General features: G+C 46.1%; 2 protein-coding genes across 2 annotated transcripts; both read left to right on the top strand.

The window, feature by feature from the left end:
* The first annotated feature begins 1,872 nt into the window (after positions 1-1,872).
* LOC117133376 lies at positions 1,873-11,271 on the top strand. Its single transcript, XM_033289403.1, has 3 exons — positions 1,873-1,953; positions 2,048-7,076; positions 7,171-11,271. The coding sequence occupies exon 3, from the start codon at positions 9,726-9,728 to the stop codon at positions 10,803-10,805; it is 1,080 nt and encodes a 359-aa protein (XP_033145294.1). The 5' UTR covers positions 1,873-1,953; positions 2,048-7,076; positions 7,171-9,725; the 3' UTR covers positions 10,806-11,271.
* Positions 11,272-12,462: 1,191 nt separating this feature from the next.
* Positions 12,463-12,951, top strand: LOC103845152. The gene has a single exon (XM_009121991.1). The coding sequence runs from the start codon at positions 12,463-12,465 to the stop codon at positions 12,949-12,951; it is 489 nt and encodes a 162-aa protein (XP_009120239.1).
* Positions 12,952-14,022: the final 1,071 nt, after the last annotated feature.

Genomic DNA, 14,022 nt, shown 5'->3' on the forward strand with positions numbered 1-14,022 from the left:
ACCTAAGGGAGTTGTTTTGTGTGTGTAAAGGAGCTGGACGCAGTATATGGCAGCTGGCCATAGCTTGGTCCTAGCTCAGTTTGAGTGTGACAGCTAGATCAGCTGGTTTATGAGTTCATTCAGCTAGAGTAGCTGGGCCGATGAGCTAACAAGCTCCGTGGGTGTGGCAAAGGTATGATCTAGCAATGTTGCATAGATCTAGATAGAATGGTTAGGGGAATGGAACCTCAGATTTGTATTCCTTGATTTGGGATCGGGAATTACCTTGGACCTAGCTAGTAGTTGAGTATACTAACCATTAGCCGAGGTGATTCGACCATACAAGTATTATATTGGTTATAGACCAATGGTTAAGTAGATACTATTCTGCTGTGCATAAGTCGAAAGGATCTAGCTAGGGAATGACTAAGGTAGTCTTGAGCTAGGATCTGAGTTAGCCCTCGCCAATGCGCGATATTTTAAATAAAGGGCAAAATTTTTAGAGGTTCGGTCCGGGTATTGACTGAGCGACGTGAGGCATCGACCGCGACCTAGTCGGCCGGGATCGGGTCTTACATCTCCAAGATTCTCCCTCTCAGAATTCCTGGGTCCTGGCCCCTACACTCTTACACACGATTCATGGAACCATAGAGCCTCAAGAAATGCAAACTGTAGTCCTGCCTGAACTAAGGTTGAGTATAGCTGCATGAGCAGCATAAGCATCTTGGGTATGAGCAGAAGCATCAACTTTTATACAGACGCTCCTAGCTTCTCCGCCAAACCTTCGGCCAACTCCGACCAATCCCCACCATGGGGGCAACGTCTCATCCTTTTAAAGGAGAAGAAGAAAGTGTTACAGGCTCAACTTGATCCCTCGCGACAGTGATGTCCGCCTTTAGAGCATTTACTAGGTCCTACATGGTGGTTCTTTCTGATTATCAACTTCAAGGTCATCAGAATCAAGGGCACAACTAGTGACCAAACACATGCCCATTGAAGCATGTCTACCACATCTCTGCATGGGATCAAGGATTTCTGAGAATAAGCAACCCCGGTTGACTTGAGTGCATAGGTTATTCCTCGAAATCAATGACAAATTCGAGAAATAAGGGGAAAACTGTTGGGGAAAAATACTCAGGTAATACTTTCCTCTAGACCCCAGGCATGACCCAGACCTCAGGGTCCCTGTTTTAGGAATGCTCTGGATCCCCAGTATCGGGTACCCCGGTATCGGTTCCAGGAACCGCCTCCAGCTCCAAGAAAAGGCAAATTGCCAATAAGGAGAACCTTCCATATTTCTGAATATGGAAGACTTCTATCTACTCCAACCGATAAGAACCAACCTATAGACGACTATATAAAGGGAACCCAAACCCTAGAATAAGGGATCGACACTTTTTAGGCTTAGAGATTATACTTAAACGGCTAGGGTTAGGCTTTTGATCATCTTGTGCCTCTAATTATTGGCTTTACTCTAGAAAAAGAGACTTACAATGAAGACATACATGTGATCTTCAGTTCGTCTAGATAATAAAATTAACAAACAATTTTTGCAGGTGGTTGTGCTCTATCAAGCTCCTTATCTACTAGATGACCCAAACGTAGGAATGATATTTCCAAGAGCTGAGCATTATCTTTTCTTGATTTGCAAACTCATTAGTTAGCCGGTTATCTGTGTGTCATCAGGTGCTTACAGTGACTCAAGAGGACTTCTGGAAGCTAGGAAAGCCAGCTCAAGCCTTTTGTTTGTCATTTTCATATCTCAGTAATCCAAAACTCATATTACTCACGATGGAGCTAGCAAAGGTATGAAACAAATCTTAAACTGTGCTATTTGCGGTGAGGGAGACGCGGCAATGCTCTGTTCCAAGAGGTCTTAGTATATGCTATGATTTTACTTCTGACACTTCTTCTCTGGCTATTTGCACCGCCAAATTTTCTCATTCGCCTTGAGCTCCTACTGATCGACGAAAGGTACAGCCTCATAATCTAAAACTCCTCAAATTGATAACCATCGTTCTTTGTAATCTAACCTACTCAACATGTACATATAAATCTGTTATTTTAGGCTTCATTGGTCTGCACTGTGTATGGCACAACGAATGTCATCTGAAGCAAGTCTTTTCCGAGAGCCTCACCATTTCTCCACGAAGAGACATCCACAGGTTCACTGACCACCAGTTCACCATTTCCTTCTGTCCTATTCAACAAGCCGCGAGGATCGTAGGGAAGTCTATCTCTAACCCTAACTGACTAAGACGGCTCGATCTACCTAGAGAAATTCTCAGTAGCAAAGAAATAGAGGGATAAAATGTAATACCTGAAGTAAAGATATTGTCGGATTGGATGTAAAGAAGATGGAGGAAAATCCGAAGCATATAAAGGCCAAGATCGCGTGCTCTGGAAACCTCGGATCTCAAGATGATTTCAAAATTCAAATAGCCCTCCTTCGGCGCGTGAGATATCAACGGATCTCCTATATTTATGAAGAAATCTTTCGGAAAGGGAAAGAATCTACATTTCTCCCTGGAAAATATTCGGATATTCTCTTCAGCGAAACCTTGTATCAAGCCGGCGAAGTCGAGAGCCCCCGGAAGAAATCATCAAATCTCCAGACTCCTCCTTCAAGAACCCAAGGAAACATCGCCAAGACTGAGTTCTCTGCGTCTCTCGCTTGGGTCCAGAGTAGGACTATAGCCAATAAAGAACCCGAGACATAAGTTCCTAGAACGGTGTCCAGCCCGAGGGATGCCTGCTGAGAATGAGCAACCCCGGTTGACTTGAGTGCACAGGTTATTCCCCGAAATCGATGACGAAATCGAGAAATAAAGGGCAAAGTGTTGGGGAAAAATACTCAGGTATCATTTTCCACTGAGCCCCAGGCAGGACCTTAATCTCCGGATCCCCGTTCCAGAAGCGTTAAGGCTCCCCAGTATCGAGTACCCCAGTATCGGTTCCAGGAACCGCCTCCAGCTCCAAGAAAAGGCAAATTGCCGTAAGGGGAATCTTCCATATTTCCGAATATGGAAGACTTCCATCTACTCCAACCAACAAGAACTGACCTATAGACGACTATATAAAGGGAACCCAAACCCTAGAATAAGGGATAGACACTTTTAGGCTTATAGATTATACTTAAAGGGCTAGGGTTAGGGTTCATACAAAAAATACTTGTAATCCTTGCTTGTCTACTCAATAAAGATCTCTTCAAGTCTCTTTTTCTCTAATCTCTCATAAACATTTACGAAATACCTATTAATCTGTACGAAACCCAGCTTATCCATCGTTCTATAGTACTCTAAAAGTCCTACACAAAAATCCCCTAACAATGGGTATGAGACATAAAGCAGGAATGGGTCTGCGCAAGCCTGAGTATGCTGTCAAAACTACCTAAAACCCTTGTGCAGCCTAATGCGCATCGGGGTCCCCAGAGTACCAATGTGAAAAGTACTTGTATCAAAACGCTATGAGCTACACGATACAGGGAACACAAGGCATATATTCAATGCAAAAGTACAGTAAAATACAAAGAGCAATCTAAATCTTGCTTCTCCAGACGCGGAAAGCAGCGTAAGCCTGACACTTGGGTCATAACATCCACACCAGCACCCTCTAAGCCTGTCAGTGACTTCCTGCAGAAGTATAATACAGCATAGGAACTCGATAGTGGCCAGCTTCCGAGCGGCATAATGCGAAATCCAAACAGGTACCGGTAGTAGTCTTGCCTAGGAAGGCGGAGTACGGTCCCTGCAAAACCAAATATTTTGGGTTCTTACGAACTCCGGGTCTAAAGATAACCTCAGGGTTATTAGATCAGAACCCTTGGGTTATTAAGAACCTTCGGATCCCCATGCAGTCTCCGGGTCTGAAAAGATCTCAGGGCCTAGAAAAGCTAAACCTCCAGGTTCTTATATAACCCAGGGTTCAAAACGACCTCCGGGTCCAGAAGAAACATTCGGGTTCCCAAATGACCTCCGGGTACAAAGAAACCTCCGGGTTCAAAATGACTTTCGGGTCCAAAAGAAATCTCCGGGTTCAAAACGACCTCTGGACCTTGAAGGAACCTCCAGTTCCCAAATGACCTCCGGTCCAAAGAAACCTCCGGGTTCAAAACGACCTTCGGGTCCAAAAGTAACCTCCGGGTTCAAAACGACCTCCGGGTTTAGAAGGAACCTCCGGGTTCCCAAATGACCTCCGGGCACAGAGAAAGAAACCTCAGGGTTCAAAACAACCTCTGGGACTAAAAGAAACCTCTGGGTTCAAAACGGCCTCCGGGTCGAGAAGGAACCTCCGGGTTCCCAAATGACCTCCAGGTCCAGAGAAACCTCCGGGTTCAAAACGACCTTCGGGTCCAAATGAAACCTTCGGGTTCATAACGACCTATGGGTCAAGAGGAACCTCCGGGTTCCCAAACGACCTCCGGGTCTCGAGAAACCTCTAGGTTCAAAACGACCTCAGGGTCTGAAGGTACCTCCGGGTTTCCAAATGACCTTTGGGTCCTTACTCAACCTTCGGGTTCTAAAGGTGACCTACGGGTCTAGGGCAGCCTCCGGGCTCCAGAAACGACCTTCGGATCCCAACAATATTTCCGGGTTCTGAAACAATACCACGGCTTCGTTTGATCCCAGGATACATTTATTTAATCTCCGGGTCCATAAGAGAGACCTGCTATCTCTTTGGAAAAAATCACGAGTAACCCATCTACGGAAGGTGGAATGTGACGCATCCCTATACTCCAAGTTCACGAACCTAACACATCTGGTTCCGTCTGTAAGTCTTTCCAAGGGTAGCTGGACGACGCATTAGAAGACGCTCCCAGGTTTTGATAAAGGAAGACACTGCTCTAAAAAGCCTACCTACCAATCAACGAATGTCTACCCGACGGATGCGACTTTGAGTCGAAAAGATATATGAGAAGGTCCCCTTGAAGCTTCACACAACCATCAGGTCCCTGGACAAAAGTTCAACCAGCCTCCGGGTTCGAGGAAGAAAGTCCATCCAGCCTCTGGGTTCCGGGATGAAAGTCCGTCCAGCCTCCGGGTTCCAGGATGAACGTCCGTCTAGCCTCCGGGTTCTAGGACAAAAGTCATCCAGCCTCCGGGTCCCTTACAACCTCCGATTTATGAAGAATCGCATCCACAAGCCATGAGTTTCAGAAGGATGTATCTCTAAATCTTCGGATTTTGGGAAAACATGCCTAGGATCCTCCGGGTTCCAAGAAAGCACGACACAAGGTCATCGCAGCATTGATTGTAGCCTACCTCTGGGTGCAGATTGCAATATTACATAGTTGAGAGTGGCCAAGAACTAATGGCAGAGTTCAACTAGTGGTTCCACCTTCTCTATTCGGCATGGACACTACTGCTCACCGCGAAAAACATGTCCAAGAATTCTACTCCGGTACCAAGAGTCAACTAAGTTATCTCTAAGTACCAAGACGAACATGCTGAACGCCCCTTGCCAAAAGTCAAGGTACAATCCCGAAACAAGGTAAGAAGCTACAGCTACAACATCAAAACCTCAAGGAGCATCAAGTATGCTAAATGTAATAAGGAGACCGGCACGAAGACCTGAATGAAAGTCCATTACAGCTTTTACAAGCTCAAGAGGCGCAAGCAAAGCCAGCAGAATCAAGCATGAGGATCCTCAGTTTCGGCCTCCGGGTCTTATTAAACCTCCTCATCCCCCTAATCCTTAGCCTCGCCAAGATTCTCCCTCTCAGAATTCCTGGGTCCTGGCCCCTACACTCTTACACACGGTTCATGGAACCATAGAGCCTCAAGAAATGCAAACTGTAGTCCTGCCTGAACTAAGGTTGAGTATAGCTGCATGAGCAGCATAAGCATCTTGGGTATGAGCAGAAGCATCAACTTTTATACAGACGCTCCTAGCTTCTCCGCCAAACCTTCGGCCAACTCCGACCAATCCCCACCATGGGGGCAACGTCTCATCCTTTTAAAGGAGAAAAAGAAAGTGTTACGGGCTCAACTTGATCCCTCCCGACAGTGATGTCCGCCATAAGAGCATTTACTAGGTCCTACATGGTGGTTCTTTCTGATTATCCACTTCAAGGTCATCGGAATCAAGGGCACAACTAGTGACCAAACACATGCCCATTGAAGCATGTCTACCACATCTCTGCATGGGATCAAGGATTTCTGAGAATAAGCAACCCCGGTTGACTTGAGTGCACAGGTTATTCCTCGAAATCAATGACAAATTCGAAAAATAAGGGGAAAACTGTTGGGAAAAAATACTCAGGTAATACTTTCCTCTAGACCCCAGGCATGACCCAGACCTCCGGGTCCCTGTTTTAGAAATGCTCAGGATCCCCAGTATCGGGTACCCCGGTATCGGTTCCAGGAACTGCCTCCAGCTCCAAGAAAAGGCAAATTGCCAATAAGGAGAACCTTCCATATTTCTGAATATGGAAGACTTCTATCTACTCCAACCGACAAGAACCGACCTATAGACGACTATATAAAGGGAACCCAAACCCTAGAATAAGGGAACAACACTTTTTAAGCTTAGAGATTATACTTATAAGGCTAGGGTTAGGCTTTTGATCATCTTGTGCCTCTAATTATTGGCTTTACTCTAGAAAAGGAGACTTACAATGAAGACATACATGTGATCTTCAGTTCGTCTAGATAATAAAATTAACAAACAATTTTTGCAGGTGGTTGTGCTCTATCAATCTCCTTATCTACTAGATGACACAAATGTAGGAATGATATTTCCAAGAGCTGAGCATTATCTTTTCTTGATTTGCAAACTCATTAGTTAGCCGGTTATCTGTGTGTCATCAGGTGCTTACAGTGACTCAAGAGGACTTCTGGAAGCTAGGAAAGCCAGCTCAAGCCTTTTGTTTGTCATTTTCATATCTCAGTAATCCAGAACTCATATTCCTCACGATGGAGCTAGCAAAGGTATGAAACAAATCTTAAACTGTGCTATTTGCGGTGAGGGAGACGCGGTAATGCTCTGTTCCAAGAGGTCTTAGTATATGCTATGATTTTACTTCTGACACTTCTTCTCTGGCTATTTGCACCGCCAAATTTTCTCATTCGCCTTGAGCTCCTACTGATCGACGAAAGGTACAGCCTCATAATCTAAAACTCCTCAAATTGATAACCATCGTTCTTTGTAATCTAACCTACTAAACATGTACATATAAATCTGTTATTTTAGGCTTCATTGGTCTGCACTGTGTATGGCACAACGAATGTCATCTGAAGCAAGTCTTTTCCGAGAGCCTCACCATTTCTCCACGAAGAGACATCCACAGGTTCACTGACCACCAGTTCACCATTTCCTTCGGTCCTATTCAACAAGCCGCGAGGATCGTAGGGAAGACAATCTCTAACCCTAACTGACTAAGACGGCTCGATCTACCTAGAGAAATTTTCAGTAGCAAAGAAATAGAGGGATAAAATGTAATACCTGAAGTAAAGATATTGTCGGATTGGATGTAAAGAAGATGGGGGAAAAGCCGAAGCATATAAAGGCCAAGATCGCGTGCTCTGGAAACCTCGGATCTCAAGATGATTTCAAAATTCAAATAGCCCTCCTTCGGCGCGTGAGATATCAACGGATCTCCTATATTTATGAAGAAATCTTTCGGAAAGGGAAAGAATCTACATTTATCCCTGGAAAATATTCGGATATTCTCTTCAGCGAAACCTTGTATCAAGCCGGTGAAGTCGAGAGCCCCCGGAAGAAATCATCAAATCTCCAGACTCCTCCTTCAAGAACCCAAGGAAACATCGCCAAGACTGAGTTCTCTGCGTCTCTCTCTTGGGTCCAGAGTAGGACTATTGCCAATAAAGAACCCGAGACATAAGTTCCTAGAACGGTGTCCAGCCCGAGGGATGCCTGCTGAGAATGAGCAACCCCGGTTGACTTGAGTGCACAGGTTATTCTCGGAAATCGATGACGAAATCGAGAAATAAGGGGCAAACTGTTGGGGAAAAATACTCAGGTATCATTTTCCACTGAGCCCCAGGCAGGACCTTGATCTCCGGATCCCCGTTCCAGAAGCGTTATGGGTCCCCAGTATCGAGTACCCCAGTATCGGTTCCAGGAACCGCCTCCAGCTCCAAGAAATGGCAAATTGCCGATAAGGGGAATCTTCCATATTTCCGAATATGGAAGACTTCCATCTACTCCAACCAAAAAGAACTGACCTATAGACGACTATATAAAGGGAACCCAAACCCTAGAATAAGGGATCGACACTTTTAGGCTTAGAGATTATACTTAGAGGGCTAGGGTTAGGGTTCATACAAAAAATACTTGTAATCCTTGCTTGTCTACTCAATAAAGATCTCTTCAAGTCTCTTTTTCTCTAATCTCTCATAAACCCTTACGAAATACCTATACATCTGTACGAAACCCAGCTTATCCATCGTTCTATAGTACTATAAAAGTCCTACACAAAAATCCCCTAACAATGGGTATGAGACATAAAGCAGGAATGAGTCTGCGCAAGCCTGAGTATGCTGTCAAAACTACCTAAAACCCTTGTGCAGCCTAATGCGCATCGGGGTCCCCAGAGTACCAATGTGAAAAGTACTTGTATCAAAACGCTATGAGCTACACGATACAGGGAACACAAGGCATATATTCAATGCAAAAGTACAGTAAAATACAAAGAGCAATCTAAATCTTGCTTCTCCAGACGCAGAAAGCAGCGTAAGCCTGACACTTGGGTCATAACATCCACACCAGCACCCTCTAAGCCTGTCAGTGACTTCCTGCAGAAGTATAATACAACATAGGAACTCGATAGTGGCTAGCTTCCGAGCGGCATAATGCGAAATCCAAACAGGTACCGGTAGTAGTCTTGCCTAGGAAGGCGGAGTACGGTCCCTGCAAAACCAAATATTTTGGGTTCTTACGAACTCCGGGTCTAAAGATAACCTCATAGTTATTAGATCAGAACCCTTGGGTTATTAAGAACCTTCTGGTCCCCATGCAGTCTCTGGGTCCTGAAAAGATCTCATGGCCTAGAAAAGCTAAACCTCCAGGTTCTTATATAACCCAGGGTTCAAAACGACCTCCGGGTCCAGAAGAAACATCTGGGTTCCCAAATGACCTCTGGGTACAAAGAAACCTCCGGGTTCAAAATGACCTTCGGGTCCAAAAGAAATCTCCGGGTTCAAAACGACCTCTGGGCCTTGAAGGAACCTCCGGTTCCCAAATGACCTCCGGTCCAAAGAAACCTCCGGGTTCAAAATGACCTTCGGGTCCAAAAGTAACCTCCGGGTTCAAAACGACCTCTGGGTTTAGAAGGAACCTCCGGGTTCCCAAATGACCTCCGGGCACAGAGAAAGAAATCTCAGGGTTCCCCGCTATGGAGTTTTTCGGGCCCGGTCCCAGGATTGCCCCCTTCCTCCGGGAAATGGAAAACTTCGGATAAAGAGAACCTTCCATATTTCCGAATATAGAAGAGTTTAACCTACTCTAACCGACTAAGGGCCGCCTTAGGAAGACTATATAAAGGGGATCTAAACCCTAAAGCAAGGATCGACACTTCAAGACTTACAGATTATAGACCAATCATTGTAGTTCCGGCTTGTTCTATCTAATAAAACATATCTGCAAGTCTATTTCTCTCTAATACTCACGAAATCTATACAAATACTAGCTTTGTCCATCGCTCCGTGGTACTCACAAAGATCCTACACAAAAATCCCCTAACAGTTTGGCGCTAGAAGGAGGGGAGTAATCTAAACTACGTGATAATGGCGGTGGATGAGCATGACGAGCTACCCAAAGCAACTCAGAGAGAGGCTGAACTCGAAACACAAATCGATGACCTACAAGGTCAAGTAACCGGGTTACATAGAGCTCGGGAAGATATCAATCCCGAGCTGTCCTTGGAGTTCCAAATCGTTAAGGAAAAACTCGACGAACATCTAAGCAAATGGAGCAGAGCGTCGAGAAGCTCAGCCAGCTCGAATCGGAGTATCTTACCCTCCGAGACGAGAACCAAGCCCTTAACACAACATGCAACAAGAAGCGTCGATTCCGGACTCAGGTTTGCCCCATGCTGCCTCTGGAAATACCTAACTCTAGGGCATGCACGAATCTCCCAACTGCAGCGCCGGGAGGAGAAGCATCTACGCGACAAAAAGGCTAAGAACGCTCAGACCTATGACGGGGAGGACAGCGACTCGGAACCCAAGCCTGATAAGGAAGCATCAGATGGAGCAGCAAGAGCGGAGTCTCCCATAATCGCTCACCTTCACCAGATTTTCTCTAATAAGCTCGACGCCATGCAATCCATGGTAGAGAGACTCCTAGGGGTAGCTCCCCCCATACGGAAGAGAAACCCCAATTCCTACCCCGACACTCCCTTCACGGATGAGATCAAATTGATCGAGATGCCCAGGAATTTTTCTTTCCCCAGTATCAAGGCGTATAACGGCACCACTGATCCGAACGACCACGTCGCCCAATTCAGACAGAGGATGCTCGCTGTAGCACTTCCCAAAGGGTCACGCGAAGCTACCATGTGCAAAGGTTTCGGCTCCACTCTGACCGGACCTGCTCTGCAATTGTATATCAACTTGCCCTCCAGGTCCATAGCTTCCTTCGCAGTTCTCAGCGATAAGTTCATGGAACAATTCTCCAACAGCGGGGACCTGGAGAAAACCTCTGACAGCCTCTACGAAATCCTCCATCATCGAGCTGAACCCCTGAGAGGCTACATAGCCCGTTTCAATCAAGAAAAGGTGGCTATCCCCAAATTCAATATCCCCACTGCTATCTCTGCTTCAAGAGAGGCCTTCGCCCCAACGGAGACCTCTACAAAGAGCTGACCAAATACCAGTGCAAAACCATGGAAGACGTCCTATCTCGATCCTTGGTGCAGGTCAAATGGGAGGAAGACGTTGCCTGTTGTGCCAAGGTGCACGAAAAGCAAGATCCTAAGACGATCAGACCAAACCGAACCGAGCGAGACGAGAAACCCTCTCAAAGACCAGCTAGGGACTCCAAGAATCAAAACCGGGGCGGGTACCAGAACCAGCCAATCGAGAAGGAAGAAGGGATGGTAGTGTCCACATGGCCAGACATCTCTCACCTCTCCGTCTCAAGGCCGGAGCTTATCAACGATTTGAGGCAGATGGGCCAGTGTGGGAACCGAAATTCGCACTGTCGATTTTCGTTTAAATAAAGAAACTAGGAAAACTCTAATTTCCCAGTGGACCTGGATATCTCTTAATTACCACACGTCAAGCAATCAGAACACGATAATAACAACGATAAAGTATAAGAAATCGAAAAGAGAGCAAAGTAGATCTTATTCCGAATTTGCGTATGAGCGTTTACAACAAGGTATAAGCCTGGGGTCGAGAGCTGTCGGCGATATTCCTAGTTCTAGCAACCCTAAAAACCTAATTGAGTCGCAGCTCAAAATAACAAAAACGGAAACTTGCCTAAATGCTCTAAGTGCTAAATTTGCTCTGAAAAAGTCTCCCTCCCATGCCTCTCGCCTAGGACTCCTTATATACTCGCTCCGTGGTCGGTTTACGCTTTTACTCTTCTGCCCTTAAGGCATCATAGCATAAAATAGAGATATTCCATTTTTCCCGATCTTCGTAATTATCCTCAAAGTTTTGTATTTATCCGCGGAAACTTGACATTTATCCTTCCTTGCGCGCCAAGCGTAAACCGTGCTACGGTTTATGGGCTTTTGGTTAAGAAATCATAGGATGGGCCTCGAGTCATGTTTTAGGTCCCTTTGGGCCGTCCTCCGACTCGAAGCGTTTACTGCGACTTCTCTTGATAAAGAACGATCTTTCCGCAGTTGTAATCCGCAAAGTTTGATCGATGATTTAGAATAGCAGAAAACATGAACCGAGTTCGCTACGGTCTTCGGGAGATAGCATCGAAGGTTTGACGAGAATGCATGGACTGGTGTCGTATCGATGTTTCGGAAGAGCTCGGTCGCTACGTAGCGACCGAGCTTTGGCTTGAGCCCGGTCGCTACGTAGTGACTACCGCACATGCACGCTGTCTGGTCGTTACGTAGCAACCAAGTCCGAGCCAAGCTCGGTCGCTACGTAGTGACCGAGCCAAGCTCGGTCGCTACGTAGTGACCGAGCGGGACGAACGCTCGGTCGCTACGGAGCGACCAAGCTCGGCTCGGACTTGGTTGCTACGTAACGACCGGACAGTGCGCATGTGCGGTAGTTGCGCAATGACCGAGCTTGGTTTGTTTGCTTTGAGCCCTCAAGGATACTTCTTCGTAAAGGTTGATTTTTACGAAAATCATATTTTTCTTTTACTATCTTTTCGGAAATACGATTTCCGAAGATTTTGGGTTTTAATTCCATCATGACCGTTTTTGACCCCAACAGCCAGCAGGTCAAGTGGCCTCAGAAGATGAAAGCCCCCAACTCTTTCCGGAATACTGGCTTCTGGTGCGACTTCCACTGAGACCACGGTCACAAAACGGAGGACTGCGTCACACTAATGATCGAGGTCATCGAGCTGCTTAGGAAAGGGCACCTCAGGGAGTTCCTTTCCGAGATGGGCAAGAGAAATCTAAGCAAGGAGACAACGGGTAAGCCCACTGAAGCTGCTCCTGTCTCCCCACCACGACAGGACCGAGTGATCCATTTCATCGCGGGTGCTTCGGAAGTCAGTGGCATAAGCCATGCAGCCGCAAAGAAACGCACCTGGAAATCCAAGCACGGCCTAGAAGCAGCCAAGCCAAAACGTCAGCTCCTAGGGACGGACGAAATAAGTTTCACGGCCAAGGAGCAGGAGAAAGTCCTCACTCCTCACCACGACGCGCTGGTTATCTCGCTCACTGTACCGAACCGCCTGGTAAAAAGGATACAGGTAGATAATGGAAGCTCAGGCAACATCATCTTGCAGGCCGCATACAACCGCGGGGGAGATAACCTTCCCCGTATACGCCAAAGGAATCAACATGTCAACCAAATTCCTCGTGGTTGATTGCGATTCGTCCTAAATCATGATCTTAGGACGGCCCTGGATCCACAGAATGGGGGCCGTCCCCTCGACCCTTCACCAAATGGTGAAGTTCCCTACGCCTTGGGGCACAAAGGCGATCAGAGGGGCTCAAGAATATTCTCGCGCCTGCTATCAGACAACTCTGAAAGGAAAGACCAAGGTCTTATAGCAATTACAGAGAAAACCTCTGGCTCATCACACCGAGGAACCAGAGGTAGAAGAAATGGATGAGGTGCCATTAACCGAAGGAGATTAGACCCGACATCTCAAGATCGGCTCCAAGCTAACGAAGGGTTGAGAAGAAGACTGATACACTTCCTCAGGTCTAACTCCGATTGCTTTGCTTGGTCCCACGCGGAGATGCTTGGGATCGATCCGAAGATCATCATGCATAAGCTGCAGGTGGATCCCCTACACCAACCCGTCAGACAAAAGAGACGGAAGTTTGCTGATATACCTTGGATTTGACCCGTTTTCATCCATAGTATATAGGTGTTTTACTATATATATATATATATATCTATGTTTTCTACTCTTCTAGGTATGTTTTCAGGTTCAGGTGCATTTCGGAGTAAAGCTATGACTTTGGAGCATTTTGGAACTTAAAAGACATTTCATCCAAGCTGACCATGTAGAGGTCGACGAGAGGAAGAACAATCGATCGATGCACATCCAGTGGTGTCGAGCGACACCATGAGATGCCTCGACAAATGAAGATTAATATCGATCGATGTACATAAGTACCATCGATCGATGTCGAGACATTGGACATGCGACATTTTGGATCCAGCGGACCTGAAGCCAAGTCCAAGCTAAATTACGAAAATGCCCTGACGAGTTTTTAACCTAGTAGATTATATACTGCCTAAGTGTTTTGACGGCAGGGAGAGCTTTTTGTTACAGTTTTACTTTGAGAGAGAGAGAGAGTTCTGGAGAGAAGATCACTTGTGATTGGAACTCCTTGTTTTCATTTCTTTTCATCTATACTATGAATTTCCATTTTTTCATTGTCATGAATTGCTTTGCTATGTCTGAGTAGTTCATTTATTAGAT

This window comes from Brassica rapa, chromosome A01, assembly GCF_000309985.2.
Source record: "Brassica rapa cultivar Chiifu-401-42 chromosome A01, CAAS_Brap_v3.01, whole genome shotgun sequence".
In the NCBI taxonomy this organism is placed as follows: domain Eukaryota; kingdom Viridiplantae; phylum Streptophyta; class Magnoliopsida; order Brassicales; family Brassicaceae; genus Brassica; species Brassica rapa.